This window comes from Lichenostomus cassidix, chromosome Z (genome assembly GCF_008360975.1).
Source record: "Lichenostomus cassidix isolate B80296 chromosome Z, HeHo_3.0, whole genome shotgun sequence".
NCBI classification, from domain to species: Eukaryota; Metazoa; Chordata; class Aves; order Passeriformes; family Meliphagidae; genus Lichenostomus; species Lichenostomus cassidix.
In genome coordinates this window covers 23597078-23615558 of record NC_139511.1, presented here as the reverse complement: position 1 = coordinate 23615558, position 18481 = coordinate 23597078, and the positions used below count along the sequence as shown (strand labels likewise).

Sequence of the window (18481 nt, the reverse complement as noted above, 5' to 3'; positions counted from 1 at the left end):
TGGGTATTTTTAATTTAAGGCTGTAAAATAGCTTGGATAAATATTTTCTAGGTTCTCCTCTACCATTTCTACTGCATGAGAAAAATGTTGTCAGTTATATTCTTTGATACAATGCCTTGTACAACAGCCAGAGTTCATGGGGTAAGGCTCAGTCATGCATGACAGAAATCCACAGTTGATTTTCTTGTATTAAAGACCTTCCCTATCAAAATGACTACTGATCTCTTCCATCTCCAATTCTCATTTACTGTGTCAGACAAAAATGTGCAGAATAATAAATGGAAGGTACTGATTGGCATAAAGAGATTTCATGCCTGCTCATTTATACCTGACATAAATCAAAGTCTGAGTTACTGTTTTTACTTTGCCTGCAATTTGCTTTAGTTTTAAGATGGAACTCCCTAGCCTGCTCCCACCTCTCTGTCAAAATAGATATCTGTCTACTCACAATACTTGCAGTCACAAAGAGAAGAGACTAAGTCTAATAATTTCTTTATTTGTCTCAGCAGTACTATTTAATATAAAATCTACCATAGAATTGCTAAGATCACTGAGTTCAACTGTTAACCCAGCACCACCATGTTCATCACTAAACCATGTCACCACATACACAAGATTTTTTAACACTTCCAGGGATGATGAGTCCACCACTACTCTGGGAAGCTAGTTCCAATGCTAGAGCACTCTTAAAATGAAGAAATTTTTCCCAATATCCAATCTAAACCTCATCCGGTGAGCCTGATGCCATTTCCTCTGTTTCTGTAACTTATTACCTGGGAGATGGTAAAGCAGTTCCAAAAATAGCATACCTGATGCTTGAATATTGACTGTGATACTGTCTTCATTCTCTTGGATTTTTTCCTCTGTTTTTACAGTCTCACAAACAGAATCATCCTCTTTGTGAACATACATATGCTGCTCTTCAGGCTGTACCACTAAATAATTAAACCTCAAATGAATATTTAGATATAAATATCACAAAGCCAGCTCAACAAATAAGAAAATTATTCTATAAATGACTCTACATGCAAAAATACTTTCAAATTAAGTTGTTTCTATGACACATACGTTTTCTCTTCACTAATTCTTTATTGTTTTCATGGGCTCATACAGTATAAAAAATCCCACAAGACACAAAACCATATTAGGCCCTGTCTGCCTTCACAGCCCAAGAAGTCTGGCATAATCAGGTCACTCTTCCTAAGGGCAGAAGTACAGACATGGGAAAATTAAGGAGGTGGTGCTACCACCACTCTATAATATGGCTCCATGTGAAAGCTTATATGCCTGTACATGGAGTAAAAACAGGTATGAGAGAAAACATGCTGCTGACCATAATGAGCTCAAACTATGAAGAATACCTCAGTGAGTGTGACTAGAATAGGTTAGATACTGTAAGGCATGCAGAAAGAACATGGAAGTTGCAAATGAAAAGAAAAAGGAGGAAAAGAATTGCATATTTCAAATAATTTTTCTCCCATCTTCTACCCATCTTTTGCAACTTGTTAATATTTCTATCTGGGGTTCAAAATTGGATCATTGAATTGTTTCTACTACTTCCCTCCTGTGTATTTTCTAAACTAAACATTATACACAATTATATCTTTAAATACTAAGTAGAGACAAACAATGAAGAGGCCTACAAACAGCGCTGGCATTTCTAATTTTCAGTTAGATTTAGAATGACCCTTAATGAAAACTTCTCATTATTGCAGAAGTATGCAATGATTTATATAATTTCCACATCGACGTGGCTTATCACAGACCCCCGCATTTCAAAGTGTCATCTATATATCAGGCATAACTGATCTGCAACACTGGGGTCTACCTGTACACACAATCTAACCTGCATTTAACCTACTTAAGCCTCCCCAAGCCTCCCCAAGTGGGACGCAGCTTCTCTTCCAATAGACTCGGATTCCCCGTTAGGAGATGCAGTTCTGGCCGGAGCTCACTAGATGGCAGCATAAAACTTCAGCTACCTCGGTCTCTAACTTGTAAAATTTGGATTACTGCTTTCTTACGCCATGAAATGTTTTATACATCTCTGACAATGTCAGAAACAAATGAATTTTATCAAGAAATAACTACTTCCACAAGATTATATAAGCTTGCAATTAAACAGAAATTATTGCTGAGGCTTTTATGTGACTATTTTTTTTTTAAATGCTGGGATATTTAAGTAAATCACGGATAGAAGTTATTGTCAAAATTCTGCCATACACGTCCAAAAAAAAAAAAAAAATTAAAATGTTCTTTTTTACACATAATTTTACCCTGAAAAGTGAATTTGGAAGAATGCCACTGTCACCTGCTACTTTATGCCAGATATTCCTTTAAAAAAAAAAAGGAATCTTTTTCTTCTCTGCTATTATGTATTCCTGCAATGCTGAACACCATGGCCTTATATTCCTTCCTAAGCACCGCCATCAATAAGAAGAGACCCACCAAATTTTTTCTGTTTTCCTAATACCTGTTCTGTTTCATTGTTTGATAGGGTTTGCATCAAGGTAACTCACTCAAATGAACAACTCTTGTTCATTGTCTAGGCTACGTTGGTTCTACAGAAGTGAGAGTACTGATATTTACTATTTGGTAAGTGCAATGAATTTGATTACTATTTCTCCAAAGTGCCCAGGAAATCCAATTCAGAACATATGGATGGAAAGAGATCTTCTGAAGTAAGTACCATTTAGAGTTCATCAGAATAGGAACAAACTCAAACGTTTACTTTATGAAATACCACTTCCAACACCAAAAAACCCCTTGTCCCGAAAAAGGAGCACAGCTCCCACCGCAAATGAACCAACCAACCAAAATCCTCTAAGATATCTTCAGGAAACCAACAAAAGGTAAGATACTCAGCTAAAAATTCAGCCATACTTAAGACCACAAAAATGTTGCCAATTTACCTAAAACAGTATTTTTTATCCATAGATCTACTAGGATGAACTAGCATCTATTTTAACTGGTAAAATAGAGAAGAATTAAATCTGGAAAAATGGCAGAATAAACTGGTTCACATACCTTTTTCAGGTCTATCTACAAAACATTTTTCCACTCTTTGGGTGACTGTATGTTTAGATCTCATCATGATAAAATTGTTCAGATCAGAATCATCATTGGCCCATTTAGAAACAAGTGCAACTGATGCAGGCTTTTCACTACAGGATGAGTTGTCTCGTTTAGAAGACACATCTTTACTGCTGTCTGATTCAGATCGTTTGGGGAGTTTCTTTTCCTGCTTTAAGAAACAAATTGCTTCTTCTGTCTTAATCTTTTTGACGCTTCCTCCAGTATGCTCTTCCACAGAGGTGTTTGTACTGTGAATCTTGACAGATGACATAGCACTCATGGCAGAGCACTGCCTTTGAGTCTGCAGTGACAAGTCAGGATTAACTATTTTCTCTGACTGATGTCTTTCAGCAGAATGCAGCTCTTGGTTTGGCACAGAATTCTTCTCTTCAAGCCATCCTGAAAAATAAAATTTTTTTTTTTGCTGCAACATAAACTTTTTTTCTTTCCTTTCTCCTCATTGGAGTTAAAGACTTTGGATGGTTTATAGAGAAGGCAGTATCTTAAACCTCTTCTTTCTACCTTCTCAGATCACTAGACCCCCTTTTAGAAAACTCTGACTAGTGCTAAGTAAAAATGCACAATATTGAGACACAGAAAGCCATGCTATTGTTTGAAGTTTTCACCATCTAAGTAGTACTTACATTAGATTTCTAGGAAGAGGGATGCAACACATTTCATTAGGAAGAAAAATTAACATCCTTTTGATTTTTCAAGGGAAAAAAGAAGAATACAAACAGCACCCTCTAAAGATATGCTTCTTTAGAACCGCAATTTTTTGCATTGTAGATGGACAGCCATCTGAAACACAGTAGCTAAATTATCACAAAAATGTAAAAAGCAGTTAATTGGAAATCTTGCATGAGCTGCGCCTATTTGTTTCACAATATATCATGTTACTGTCAATCCTTGGAGTTCTACAACCACAACTGGTGCCTTGCAGTCTGGCTATAGTTATAGAAAAAAATCCAAATAACTTCTTGCATTTTTTGTTGAAGTCTGATAATAATTATGCAAAATGGTCCCTGAGAAATTCTGAATTTATGAGCGGTTCAAATTTGAAATAATCTGCATAAAAAACCCAAACCCCACAGCATCACAAAAAAAAAGCATTTTCACTGTAACATACTCCCCCCACTGACCTGGTGCAGGTAGGACTATGTGAATATCTGCTATATTAGAACATTCCAATGCAAAACTACTACTTCTTGAGAAGAAATTCTCACGTATGAAACTATTTTATTAAAAAATTGTATGACTGGTAGAGGCTACTCTTCATCCGCACAGTACCAGAATAGATAACTTTCTGTAGTTAAACAATTTTGTCCCTACAATTTGTTCCAAGATAGTGAAAGTACACCTTAATTGCAGTAATGCCATTCCTTCATTTTGCTACAAAACATTTTATTTTTAAGAAATACTTAATTTCCTCTGTGCTTGGAGATATGTAAGTCCTGGCATAATTCTGTGTTAAAGTACCTATCTTTGCCTTTCTATTACTTTTTTTAAAAAAGAAGATACTTACTTTCTAATTGATATGATGTAAATCGTGTGAATGTTTCCATTTCTGTAGGAAGCAGACTGTTTGCATTACTGTCATTTGTATTTAATTGTTCCAAAACTTCTACGGCTGCTGGATTCAAACCCATATGAAGCCACCAGCCCCCCTCTAGCGAGCTAAGCATTGGTTGTTCGACCTCAACTGGTAGCTTTTTCTGTAGTTCTGTCAATGAATGACGCTGATGCACAAGGTTAGCAGACAGATGCTCTGCAAAAGGACCAGAAATTAACATATAATATTAATAATCTAGAAGAAAACAGAATGTCCTTTTCAAAATGAAAGCTCCCAAGTACCGGTGACCTGCTATATATATATATATCTATTATTCATACTTCCCTTTACTGCTCTGTGTCCATCAATAGATTTAAGAGCAAAGCAGTTAGCATTATCACAGCAAGTGTGCTGTTTCTGAGTTCTATGACTAAAGGGAGTGGGGACGCAAATTTTTCTCAGATCAAATGATGTGCAGCTGCATTACTAAAGTTACAAATTATCTTGTTCATTATCTGTGTGTTATTGTCATAGTTACAAAGATTTATCATAATTCTTGCATGAAAAAGAGTTAACTAAAATAGTAATGAGCATACCATACATTGTTTTCAACTATAAATCAATGTACAAATGAATTGGACAACATATCAAGTCAATGTACATAACTTACTCCTGAGACTTGTAAAATGAAGGCAAAAAAAATTAAATGAAAGAATAGTGCTTTCATGAATAGCCTGCAGCTCATTTTGGTTTTGTGTATTCTGCTTCTCTTCTACTCATATGAATCTATAATATTATTTGCCATTTAACAGTACTTTTCTATTGACTGGTACATATTTTGAAACATTAAGTAAGGGGAAATAGCACACAGAAAAGAGTCCAACAGATTATCAAATTTCAGTTACTAGTTATTGTATATAATAGTAGTGAACATTGTCATAATAAAATAAAATTCTTAATTCAAATTACCTCCACAGAAGAACACATGACATAACAATTGCTATGTTGCCATATTGTAACTTTTTATATGTACTAAATAATCACATAATGTAAATTTCAGAGGGTTACACTAACTGGATAAACTTCAATGGCTCAAAACATGTGCTCTGTAATACAATATTATCTTTTCTGCTATATTCCCCATGTACATGAAACTTGCAAACATCAATTAGAAATTGATCATCAACTAGAAATCCTTACCGATAAGCAAAAGAGAGTTCATATTATCCCGATACTTCTCTGATTGCCATACCAAACATTCTAAGAATTCCCTAGAGGGCTCCGCAATCAAAATACTATGAAGAATATAAAAAAAGACTTGCAGGTGTGAAGTTTAGCAGAATCATTGGTTGAATTTTGATTTATATAAAACTATCTTTTAAAGATGTACTTAGTCTTTAAATTTTCAGTTCATTCACTCACTCATCCATTCATTAAATCCTTTTTCCCATCCATACAGAGGACAACAGGAAAGAATGAGAGGGAACATCAAGGCTGGGTCACAAAGTAAAACACTACTGAGTGAGAATTCTGTCTTGACTGCAGTTCCCACCCCAAAGGGAAATTGAAATTTTTTCTGCATATGCTAGAAAGACAGCAAGGCAAAAAAAGCTAGATGAAAACAAGATGAAAAGGAAAACATGAAGCAATCTTAATCCTATGTCAGCATGAAAAGGCCTGAAATTTACTGTTGGAGGATATGCCCAAAACACAGACAATACATTCTTACTATATTTCCTCTGGACATATTGCAGGTGATACTTGTGCAATATATGTGCTTGTCACAGGTATAAATATGCACATATGCACATACACATATTTGCTAAATACTTTAAGTATTTACCGTTGTCTACTGTAAAAAGGAGGTTGGATTTTCAGGCTAATAAATCCCCTCAGAGAAAGAAATCTACAGAAGCAACTGTCATTTCCTTTTTCAAGCTCTCCTGGAAAACCACAGATATGGACCATGCATTCCCTCACTCTTCCACGCAAAGCACAATGTATATATGCAGCTCAAAGAATGTAAGCACCAATTCATAAATACACTAAAGTTATTTTATCAATAATTTATAGGATTTATGACAGAATTTTTCACTACCAAGGTTTCATTACCTGTTACCAGAGAGAGAAACAGGTTCTTCTTGAAATCCTCTGCACAGAAAATTACCCCATGATCTTTTTTGTCTGCATGGAGGAGTTAAAGGCACTTCCATTTCATCTTTCAGGTATGGAATATATTCAGCTGGAAATTGCATAAAGCCCCAGCCAAAACAAAAATAAAAAATCAAAATCACAAAACTACTTGTGAATGAAATACGCAATGCTTACGAATTTTATACTAGTGGAATTTTGGATTAAAATACAAAATATTTTCATGGGATAATTCACTAAGTTATATACCCCAAATACTTCACATCTAATTTCCTGACAGTTTGGGGATATCGATGTATATTTTAGTGTAGTTCTGGCTACATATGCTTCACATATAAGACTATTTTTATAATTAAATTATCAGGTACCATGGCTGAGGTTTTGATATTCATGCCTGTTGGTTTTCTTAGATAGTTCCTCTATGAATGAAGTTAAACAGGTGGGAGAGAAACTACAGACAATACTGTGGTGCCTGTAAGAGTCTATAAGAATGGCTGTAAGAATGGCCTCAGGAACTTCAGAAACAGTCAGGATTTTAAACACAAGATTACTCTTTGAAGCAGAATTTATACTCATTGAAATTTCTAGAGATGATCACTGCAATTAATTATAACACCAGTTGTTTATTTTTTGAGGCAGTACACAAAACAAACCTGGCATGTTAAAACTCCTCTGCAAGTCACTTTTAACATTCTTTTTTTTTTTTTTGCCAGTCATATTAAATGTGAACATATCAATGATCATTGAGTTTTATTCAAATTTTATAGGAATTTGCAACTTCATTGATTTTGGTGGTTTACATGATTTCCCTGGTATTCATCTTTCTGGCATTCCTCTGACCAGAAAGTAGAAATCCCAAAAACCACAGTTGTTCCACATTCTATGAAAACTAAGGCAGAAAAATGGTGAATAAATCAGTGCTCCCACAAGGTAAAACACTTGTAATGAATTCCCTATTCATTCCACCAGGCAGTAGGCAGATGCAATCCTCATACACACATTTCTTGGTCAATTGGCACAAAGCAGGCTATGAATCAGTCACCTGTCCAGCTGCTCATAGCTTGTTCCTGAAGGATCCAACAAGCCAACTGTTAGGCAGAAAGTGAAGGAAGGGTAAGGGACAGTATCAGAAAGCCAGAGAACACACAAACACATCAGAAAAGCAGAAAAAAATCAGTAAGAAATAGAAGTGGATACAAAAGAAAGCAACATACTTCCAATCAGTATAACGTCTTTCCCACTTAGAACAAAAAAAGGTCAGTGAACTTAATTCTGTGAACTTCAGCTCACAAACTGGTTTTTGTGGAGAGAAACAATTTTAGGACTTAGAACAGGAAAGGAGCTGACCTCAGGACAGCAAAAATACCTGCCTTATCTAAAAAGAACTATTCTTTCCCTTTGAGCAATATTATTCATATTCATTCTTGTCTAGCTATTTTTGCCTTTGAGACTGGAATTTTTTGATCAACTACATTAGTTAAACTCTGCATACACTCAGAGTAACATTCCCCTTTTCAGAACATTGCTGACTCAGAGAACTATCTTAACACCTTTTTTAAACAAACCCAGTGGCTAGAGAAAGGCAAACTGACATGTTCTCAGAAAATGCCATTATTTTATGAATGCTTCCTCTCTGAGTTCAAGCAGACATCTTTAATTTCTGGTAACTCATAAACAGCAATATTAATTAGAGGGAGAAGACTGCCAGGTGCTGAAATTGGACACCCAGTACAGAAACTTCTGTTAGCAAACAGTGTCTTAGCAGTGCTTGCATAGGTTTATAAGTCTCTATCCTACAGATCTGAGTCTATCCTAAAAAAAAAGAAGAAGATAGAAGCTGATTGTGTCCCAACAACATAATTTTGTCTGACTCAACAGCAGAGTTAAGACAGCAACTGGTAATAAAGAGGCAGGCAAGCCATTTCCTTTAAAAGACAATTCAAGATGGCTTGATTACTCCTCTACAGCAGAAGAATGGACAACATCCTAGAGTTCACAATTTGTTGTTACTGTATACAGAAGAGTCCCAAACTGCCCACATCTACTGCACTTAAGCCCCTCCTGCTTGTAAACTTTGGAAGGAAAGAACAGTCAGACAGCTGACTAGACAGATTACAGTTCATCATGCTAGACAAATAATCTCCAGATGGAAAATAAGTATATCTTGGTGGAACTTGGTATGTTTGCATTGAGCTTTTATATCAGACACTTTGAGCTGATATGATTATTCCAACCAAAATTTCACTAGGATGTAGTATCTGAAGCATGATACTATTAGCTTGCAGGAGACAACTGTCAGCTCAGTTGAAAACATGTTGAAACTAAAACAATAAGAATGGTCTTGTTCTGAAGAAAACTCAGCATTTCTTGACTATTTTAGTAACTGCTGCATGGAAAACTATCAAGTGAACAAGCACCGATGGATAATACTGCTACTGTCCAATGCAATAATGGATAGGCCTTCTCATAGATAGGATATACATTACAGTGAGAGGTACACGTGTAATCATATATTGATACTCTGCTCAAATCACAGTAATTTTTAAATGTTAGTCTTTGTGCAGGCCCTTCTGCATTAAATGAAGGGTGAAAAAGGTCACTATCACAGCCATTCTTCTGCCTCTCTTAGCCAGCAGGGAATTTAGTGAATTTAGCAGTGAATACAGTGAATTAAGCAATGAATACAGTAGGACTGGCAACGAATATACATTATTTTGAAAGGCTACACCTGGAACCCAAAAAAACTTTAATTAGGGTTGGATGATTAGGTTGACTAGTCAGACACCAAAGCTACACAGCATTGGCAGGCAGTGTAAACACCATGACTTAGGCTTTCAGTCTATTAAAGGTGGATATGCACAAATGATTTCCTGATCCCAGTGTAGGAGAAGCAAGGATTCAATGCACATTTAGCAAACATTGAGTTTATTTCTGTAGAAAACAACTCTGGCGGCTACATGACTTAACTTCTCAATCACACATGATTATTGAACCATTTCCAAAACAGAATGTCTGCACAGGAGTTTTGAATTTCTGGAAGTTGCAAACTCAGCACTTCTATCTGAGTTGTTCTCCATCACCCTCTTTTGAAAGCACTCATTTAAGACTTTAAAAAATTTTAAATTGTGCTCTTTGACTCCACAGTTTCAATCAATCTGTCTTAACTTTTATCTGCCCTCTCTCAGTAGCTGAGTTGATAGACAAAAAAGGTCTAAAAATCTAATCGAGTGTAAAAGTTAGAGACATCACTTGCAGCCAATAGCAACACCAAGGAACTGTAAAGTTGCTTCGGTTTAAACCATAAATATCTAGAAAGGAGTATGGCACTTCTACCTCCTTATGATGTGGGCACAAAATAGATTACACAAAGCAATTATTCTTATCTATGTGGTACATATTCTCCCACAAACAGAATATTGTAAAAACTACTTGAAGAATTTATTTTAAATATCACCTTTTGATTTATTCAGATCTTCCTACCTGACTCACAGAATTCCAACATACTTGTGCTAACACTGGAGCAAACCTCTTGTGGAATGGCACAGTACTTGGAAATTTCTATTTTGTTTGTAATTTCTGCTTTGAGATCTGAAAACAGATTTTAAAAAGTGCCATAAATGAACCATTTATTAACTTTTCCTGTCAGAGTTTTCCATCTTTTATTGAATCTCCATGATATATTGTTATGAAAAATTACACACAGGTTTAGTAACCCCAAATGCTTTAGCTGATTAGACCAGTGCTCAGTCTCGTCCCTTAAGTGACAGAAACCACCCCCCACAGTATTGTATAGCTATTATCAGAATTATTCCAAGTTCTTATGACTACAGCAATTTCCAGAATAATCAAGTAGCCTAAATATAGTTTACTAGGAGTATGTGTATGTAGATTCTTTTGCTACTAAAAAAGGATTAAAACAGAACAGAAAAACCCCTAATACATTGACATTTATGTACAGAATCCTCAGATCTCTGCAACAGACGTTGGATCATTCAGCTTGGAACATGGCACACACACATGTACCAGAGGAATGCACATGAAACTGTCTTAGTCAAATATCCACTTTTGAAAGTTTTGTTTCTATCTTCAGTAAGAGACTGGATTACTTCAAACTTCTGCCCTATCAGACACAGAATTCAACACACACCCTCCATCTTCAGAAGCATTAATCTTCCTTCTTTGAGCTGCTTCCAGTCCACCAAAAAAGTGGAAGGTGATTTATTTTTACTTTGAAAAAAAACAACCCTCAGGCAATGTTTTTTAACTAAACAAAATACTGCTATACTTATCAATCCATTAGCCGACAACTGCCATTAAAGCTACATTTATCAGCAGTAGAAAAGCATTTAGTGACTTTTCTAAAATTCCTTTAAAGAAACTACTGCTGTCATTGAGAATATTCCTGTTATCCATGGAATACTTAACCATTTTTTCCCCAGAAATCTGCTTTTGAGTTCGTAATTACAATGCAACAAAAGCATTTTTTATGGTATGACTGTTCTGCATATAATCCTCTTAGGGATGCCTCTGAAAGTAAACTTAAAAACAGATTAGAGAACACAAGACCAAACGATTATAGTTATGGCTGACTATATATCACAGACCATGGCTCTTTATGTTTGTGTTCAAGATTACACCACCACCCTGGACTAAATGAAATGGCAAGTAGTTTACTACCCCTTAAGGAGACATTTTTAATACCAAAAATTTGGGTATAACACAGGTCGTAGTTCCATCCACAGGAATTCTCATTTGATAATCTGTGATGTAATTTGTAAGTAAATTCAATATAAAAGAGCTTGATTGTGTTAAATGTGTTAAACTGAAAGGAAAATCAGATCAAGCACTTAAGAAAACCAACCCTCACCTGCTCTGATCACTTGTTTGCAAAGTTCTTCATCATCTACAGTGTCTGGAGCTAAATTTAACATGTCCTTCAGCTCCAAGTATGATGGAATCTTAACACAATCAGATCTGCCATAGTTGGGCTTGTCGAATTCTAACTCTACAGGCAACATGAAGTACTGAAAAAATATTAATCACAACAGAATGGTCAGTAAATTTCCTTTGATGTCACTGTACAGTCAAAACTTCTTCAAAATCTTGAAGTAACTTAATTCCAAATGAATTGAAGAACTCTTAGGAGAGAAATCACTTGACATTTACACAGAATACACAAAGTTTTGCTCAATACAGGGTAAAATACAATGTTATAGAACTTCAGATTGTGTCAGTGGAGCATAAAGAAAGTATCCTAATTTACAGTTCCCAATCAAGTAAAATTCTGACTTATTTTACTGAAAATTTTGGTTTTTAGAATTTTGAAAAATGGAGCAAAAGGTAGATTTAACTTCTTAAAAAAAGCAGCCAAGCGGGTCCCCCAAATCCCAGAACATCTCTTGGAGCTTTCCCTTTGCCATGTCATGGTTTCCTGATCTGATTAATTTTTATTCCTAGTGTGTCATGTATCTACATAAAACTGTAAAGGCATCAGGTACCAGGAGAAACAGCCGGTCAGAGTGGAGATTCCTAACAACAGCATCTAAGAATCAAAAAATCACAAATGATACCAGTGTTTTCTAATCATGGAAACATGAAACTTCCAAATATTTGGCAAACATGAAAAGAATTAATTTAGATGACTTGCAGGTGAATAAACACGTATAACGTGTAGAACAACCACTAAGATAATATACAGTATGAAACAATAGGACGATACCTCTTCGTCTTTTATAGCCATAGCACAGAAATTCTCTTTAATCTCTTGCAATTGATTTTGATTCTCTTCCATCTTCATTTCACTTTGGAAAGTCAAACATTCTCTTTCAAAGATCATAAAAGAAAGTAAGTGACTTCTTTGTATTACTTCATGTCTAAGACTGAAACTTGTAACAATAGTTTTGATAGCCATATACGTGGCAAAAGTCTTTCTAAATCTGTGCCTTTTCTAAAAAGGCAATTCCAAGTGATGCTGTACTGATCTGTGTAATTAACTAAAAACTTGTCAAGAAGTAATGCATTATATGCAGAGAAGAACCACTTAATATTGAGACCTGCCTTAAAAAATTACAGAAAAAACCCCTCACTTTATAATTCTTTAACCTCTCTACACATAAGTCCACTCATGTAAAAGTGCTTCTCTTTCAAGTTTCTAATTTTCTTTCAAGTCAAATTTTTTTACTATACATAAAATCCTCTTATATTTATATTTACCTTATTTCTCTTTTGTTACTTTTAGTTTCTATTTTCAGGAAAAATTCAGCACTAAAGAAGGCAGAGTGTGCTCATTATTAGTTAAAGTGAAAACTAAAAGTATGTTCCCTGGTTTAACTGAAAAACTTCAAATTCTTGCAAGAAAAACTCAGGAATGAGGCTATTACTTGCCTCGTAAAGCAAGGACACAAGCAGCGCAGGGATGAAGATTTGTCAAGTAGAACCCTTCATCAGGCTTGCCCCTTGTGCCAATTACAGGCACTAAGTCTGTGACTTTTTAGGGGGATACCTTCCTCATCAGTTCCTGACATCACTATTTTCTTGGAAGAATGCTTTAGACTGAAGAGTACAAATTTTTCCATGTCCAGTTTTGGGATGTTAATGAATTTTGACTTAAGTAGAAATCTGTCTAATTGAGTCTCTTTCTCTAAATGCATTTCCCTGTGTGCTGCACTAGGAGATCTGGACTCCCACTTTGGACAGGTTCATGGTTCTGCCGGTCAACCACAGATTAGGAGGTCAGAGCTATTTCTGTAAAGCTTCACACTAGCTTTTCCTACTACTGGTATTTCTGAAAGTCATTGTAGAATTTGGATCACGTTATCTTCATTGGATATTTACAGTATTCGTACAGTCTTATATCCAAGAGTCACTGAGAGACTGGGGCTCATGTTCGAAGGAACAGGAAAACAGCCCCACTCCTTCCTGTTCTTCCACTATATGGGTACAGTTAGTTCATTTAAAATCTGCTTTACCTTGCTTGTGAATCATGCAAACCTTCCAAGTGCAAAGGAAGTTGTCCAGACATTAAGTAAATCAGCACAAGATTTAGCCAGACTTTATGAATGTATCTACACAATGAGTTATTTACAAAATTCTAGGCTCATTTTTGATACAACCTAAACACATAAAACACTGGTTTTAACATACCAGTGTGTTCAAATTCATGATATTGGATATAACTCAATTAAATTTAATCAACCTAGCAATAGAAAACTGATTAAAACTGTAAGAATAATTAATATTTAAACTTGAAGAAATACAATTCAAAAGGATAAGAGCATAGATTTACTGACAGCATATCTGAGAGGAGAGAAAAAAGGAATATGGAGGCATGTGTAAAATCCTAGCCCTATTAAATTTAGTGATACTTTCATGATAGGGAATCAGTCAGTTTGAGGGAAGACAAAATCCCTTCAAGATGTACCTTTTTTCAGTATTCCAGAACTAATATCCTGACTACATATCACACCTACAGAATATAAAAATGACATAATTTCATTAATCTGGATTTCTAAATGCAAATAAATTTCACCCTATCCATTTTTCCAAAGTAAAAAGAAAAGCTGAAGTCTTTATCTGTTGCAAATACAAACTAGCTACAAAGGTAAAATACAACAAATATTAAAATGTTAATGGCATGATACACAGATTACTTTTTATGTTTAATATTATATAGCAATTTGTAGATACCTGAAGATATTCTCTGCTCTTAAAATCTGTCCATCAGAATCTAAAAGGGGATCTTTCACAAAAAAATACTGTAGTCTGCTCAGAAGTATAGATAAAGTTGGCAGTTTTTTACGAAAATTTTCAAGATTATCAATAAAAACAAATTCTTCTTCCAAACACAAGTCTGACAAAAAATAAGACAAAACACATTATAAAACAAGATACACATAGTAAGAATTATCAGAATAAAGAGAATTGTTGAGCAACTGTTGGAATACTATAAATGTCAGCAAAATATAACTGCTTTTTACTTAAAGCTTAAAAATCTTAAAATATTTAAAGTGCAATGAAGTCTAGGCTTCCCTGGTTCACATGATAAGCACTAGTTTTCTTTTGCTATTTATTTTTTCGTACATAATGCCTGTTAAAAACAAAAGGGTTTTTTTTAAATTTCTTTGTTTGCATTTTCAAGTATGATAAAGGAACTTCTGAGGTAGATTCTGGCCAAGAAACTTAGTTAAGTGCAATTTTAAATGTAAAAATGAGGCAGTCTCTCCATACATGTTTAAACCTAAACACAGATTCCCTAATTCTGAAGGAAAAAAATTACCAAAAAAGTTATAAATTACTATGATTTCAAGAAAGATGACAGTATTGCATCAACACAGGCTGGGGGATGAACGGACTGAGAGAAGGACTTGGGGTGCTGGTGGGTGGGAGGCTGGACATGACCCAGCCATGTGCACTCACAGCCCAGAAAGCCAAATGTGCCCTGGGCTGCATCCAGAGCAGCGTGGGCAGCAGGGAAGGGAGGGGATTCTGCCCCTCTGCTCTGCTCTGGTGAGACCCACCTGGAGCACTGCATCCAGCTGTGGGGTCCACAGTAGAAAAAAGATATGGACCTCTTGGAGAAGGTCCAGAGGAGAAATCACAAAACTGATGAGAAGAAAGGAACACCTTTCCTGTGAGAAAAGGCTGAGAGAACTGGCTATGTTCAGCCTGGAGAAGAGATGGCACCAGGGAAACCTTACTGTGGCTGCTCAGTACTTAGAGGGGGCCTATAAGAAATGTGGGGACAGACCTTTTAGGGTACCTTTTAGGGTAAACTTAAAAGAGGGATGATTTTAATTAGATATAAGGAAGAAGTTTTTTACAACAAGGGAAGTGGTTGATACCCCATCCCTGGAGGTTTTCAAAGTGTGGTCAACACGCTATCCCTGGAGCTGATCAAGGTGAGGTTGGATGGGGATCTGACCAACCTGAGCAGATAACAGGGGAGTTGGACTCCCTTTAAAGGTCCTTTTCAACCAAGCTATCACATGATTCTACTTCTTTTGAGTTTAGACTACCACTCTCCTGAGACAGAACTGATGCAGCAACCACATCTCTATTTGACACAATCCCTTACATTAACAGTATGAAATACAAATATATCTACACTCACATTTTATCCATATATAATATATACAGAAGGGCAGAGGGGGGTTTTTGCTCTTCATCCTTATTTTTAACCAATATGGAAGTCTCCTCATTCCCACATACCCCCTTCGCTTCTTGGATATAACTTCTTGTTATATATAATACTTATGGAAGGGCAGAGGGGGGGCTTCATTCTTCATCCTTATTTTTAACCAATATGGAAGTCTCCTCATTCCCACATCCCCTTCACTTCTTGTAATAACTCTCTCTTCTCTCATAGTTACTGGAAATGATGGACACTGATTATGTCAAACAGATCCCCAAAAAGAAGTCTATCTTAAACTTCTTTTGGCTTGCATCTACCTTGAACTATTAACACAAGCCCTTCTTCTCCAGGGAATAAATCTGTCTTCAGTGGGTATACCTTATGCAACTGCAAAGGTTGTGATTGCCCAAATGATTTCATCAATGTCTCTGGAGCATGCCCAAGAAATTATGCAAGTTAACAACATTACCAAAAGTTAGAAAACAGTGAATTGAACATTTTACCTTGCCATGGTTCTTTAAATTCAGTGGCACAGTAAACCTTCAAATATTTGTCTTGGGTGGATTCGTTCTTAAAAACATTCTTCCTAAGTAAAAAATCATCTTCTGTGTCAGTCTGAGAGCAAGGATTTGAACTTGGAATAACTTCTATTAAATCATTACTAGTCTGGAACTCTACAGAGGAGATAGGTTTCCTAAAAAACAGAAAAAATAATCTGACACTAGAGCTATTGCAAAAATCAATGTTGTAACTTCTCTGACTCCTCAGTGAACCAACAGCACTCATAAAGGTGCTGTAAAAGCTTTGATAATCACTGTATTCACTGATGAAGATTGGAAATTACACAGTCATTCTCTCTATTCACTGGATCCATGGTCAAATTACATGTTCAATCCTTCCCCAAGAAAAAGGCCTTTAAGTCAGCATCAAATTGAACAAGAAGAAAAAAGCAACAAACCTACAGATGTCAAAACATTTGTGGCAAAAATTTGCTTCTGGGTTAAGTGTATACTTTCAAAAACCATGAAGAAATTGCAAGTAGCAGCAATAGGAAAAAGACAGGATAAGTGAAGAAACAAAACCACTTCAATTTCCTGTCACTTTTTGTTTTAACCTCAGTACTATTCCTTATCAAGACATGTGCCTTTCCCCCACGCCCCCCTCCTCCACCGTTTCCCAAATAAGTAGCAAAATCATTTGACTACAGAAAGAAAAAAAAAGACCCATCATAGTTCTGAGCTAAGAAGCTATGTATGCATCTTGACAAAAAAGTTGTAACTGGTAATTAAAATTTGTATTAATGCTGTGCTACCCATATAAATTGACTGCAACAATATAGTGACTCTGACTGAAGAGCACTGATATTTCTGAAGAGCTCAAATCAGCTCATCTATTGTAACTGAACTTAATATTATCATTTCAGACAACTGATTTCTCAACTGTTCATACTATTGGTTTATTCATATTTTTAATTATACTTTGCATTACACCATCCTTCTATTTCCTAGTTATCTAAAGGTAACTCTTATAAATGCAATCAGTGTATAACTGCACCTCTGAAATTCAGTACAGGCCTTCATGTGTAAACAGCAATAGGGGGGAATCTCTGCTACACATCTTAAAAAAATCAACTATTTTACAACTATTTTGAGTATAGTTCAGAAGTTAATTTTGAAACTACAAGTAGTAGAATTCACAAGCAATAACCATGCAGTACTAATAATAACTAATATTGAAAACTTCACATGCCATAAGCCTTTGAAAATCCATGAGCCTTAAAACACTGCCCAGTTACACATGGGCCAGCTTCACTGAAATCCCTGGGTTTCACTATAGTTTTATAGACAGAATAAACCTAAGTGAGTTGCATATTTTGAGACTACACAGGCCACCTTTTCCAAAGTCAAACCCTTACCCAGGTTGTTCTGGAAAATCACAATTATTTTAATGCAGACTAAGTACGGAAAAGTATGTTCAAGTCATATAGCTATGCTCGTACAATTACACAAAATAATTGTCTTAGGAAAGAGGGCGGGAAATGCTTATAATCATGTTCATGCAGTTTTCAGAGACTTTCTCCAATGTCATAAATAAATTATACAGCCATAAAAGTGCTATAAAAAGAAGTAGTGAACTCCATAAAAACACAATACTACTTTTAGTGTAAAAAACATCTTTAAGCTATCTGAGAGACTGTACAGCTCCAGCACACTTGCTACTGTCAGGAAGTATCTTCATATTCTGTTATCATAATTAGCTTAAAATTCACAAAGTACCTGAATGATATAAAAGAAATCATAAATGTTTTTAACTTAAAGCTACTGACTTTTCCAGGAAATCCTCCACAGGTAAACTCTTCTTCCATTGATCCAATACTGAAATAGCAATCATGTTCTGTGTTGAACCAACTAGGGCAAAAAGGAGAGGGGAAAAAAAATCACACAGAAAATATTATATTTGATTTTTATATATTGATTAAACCATTGCAGAGGTTAATCAAACTTTAAACATGATGTAGAGAAGAAACGACACCTTTAGCTTCCATTAGCAAAGGTAATACAAACGCACAAGAA

At 35.5% G+C, this 18481-nt stretch overlaps 1 protein-coding gene across 3 annotated transcripts in view; it reads right to left on the bottom strand.

Moving 5' to 3' along the window:
- Positions 1 to 18481, bottom strand: part of SHOC1 (shortage in chiasmata 1) — a 46715-nt gene that overhangs the window by 24024 nt on the left and 4210 nt on the right. For 2 of the 3 annotated variants that reach the window (XM_085042505.1, XM_085042506.1), the window contains exons 3-13: positions 18235 to 18316; positions 16412 to 16602; positions 14465 to 14627; positions 12498 to 12600; positions 11646 to 11802; positions 10259 to 10366; positions 6740 to 6869; positions 5828 to 5922; positions 4601 to 4843; positions 3028 to 3474; positions 810 to 935 (exon numbers count right to left, since the gene is read on the bottom strand). In XM_085042505.1, coding sequence (XP_084898631.1) covers positions 810 to 935; positions 3028 to 3474; positions 4601 to 4843; positions 5828 to 5922; positions 6740 to 6869; positions 10259 to 10366; positions 11646 to 11802; positions 12498 to 12600; positions 14465 to 14627; positions 16412 to 16602; positions 18235 to 18316 — 1845 coding nt within the window. The remainder of the gene's footprint in view (positions 1 to 809; positions 936 to 3027; positions 3475 to 4600; positions 4844 to 5827; positions 5923 to 6739; positions 6870 to 10258; positions 10367 to 11645; positions 11803 to 12497; positions 12601 to 14464; positions 14628 to 16411; positions 16603 to 18234; positions 18317 to 18481) is intronic. The other variant, XM_085042507.1, reaches the window with a different exon arrangement.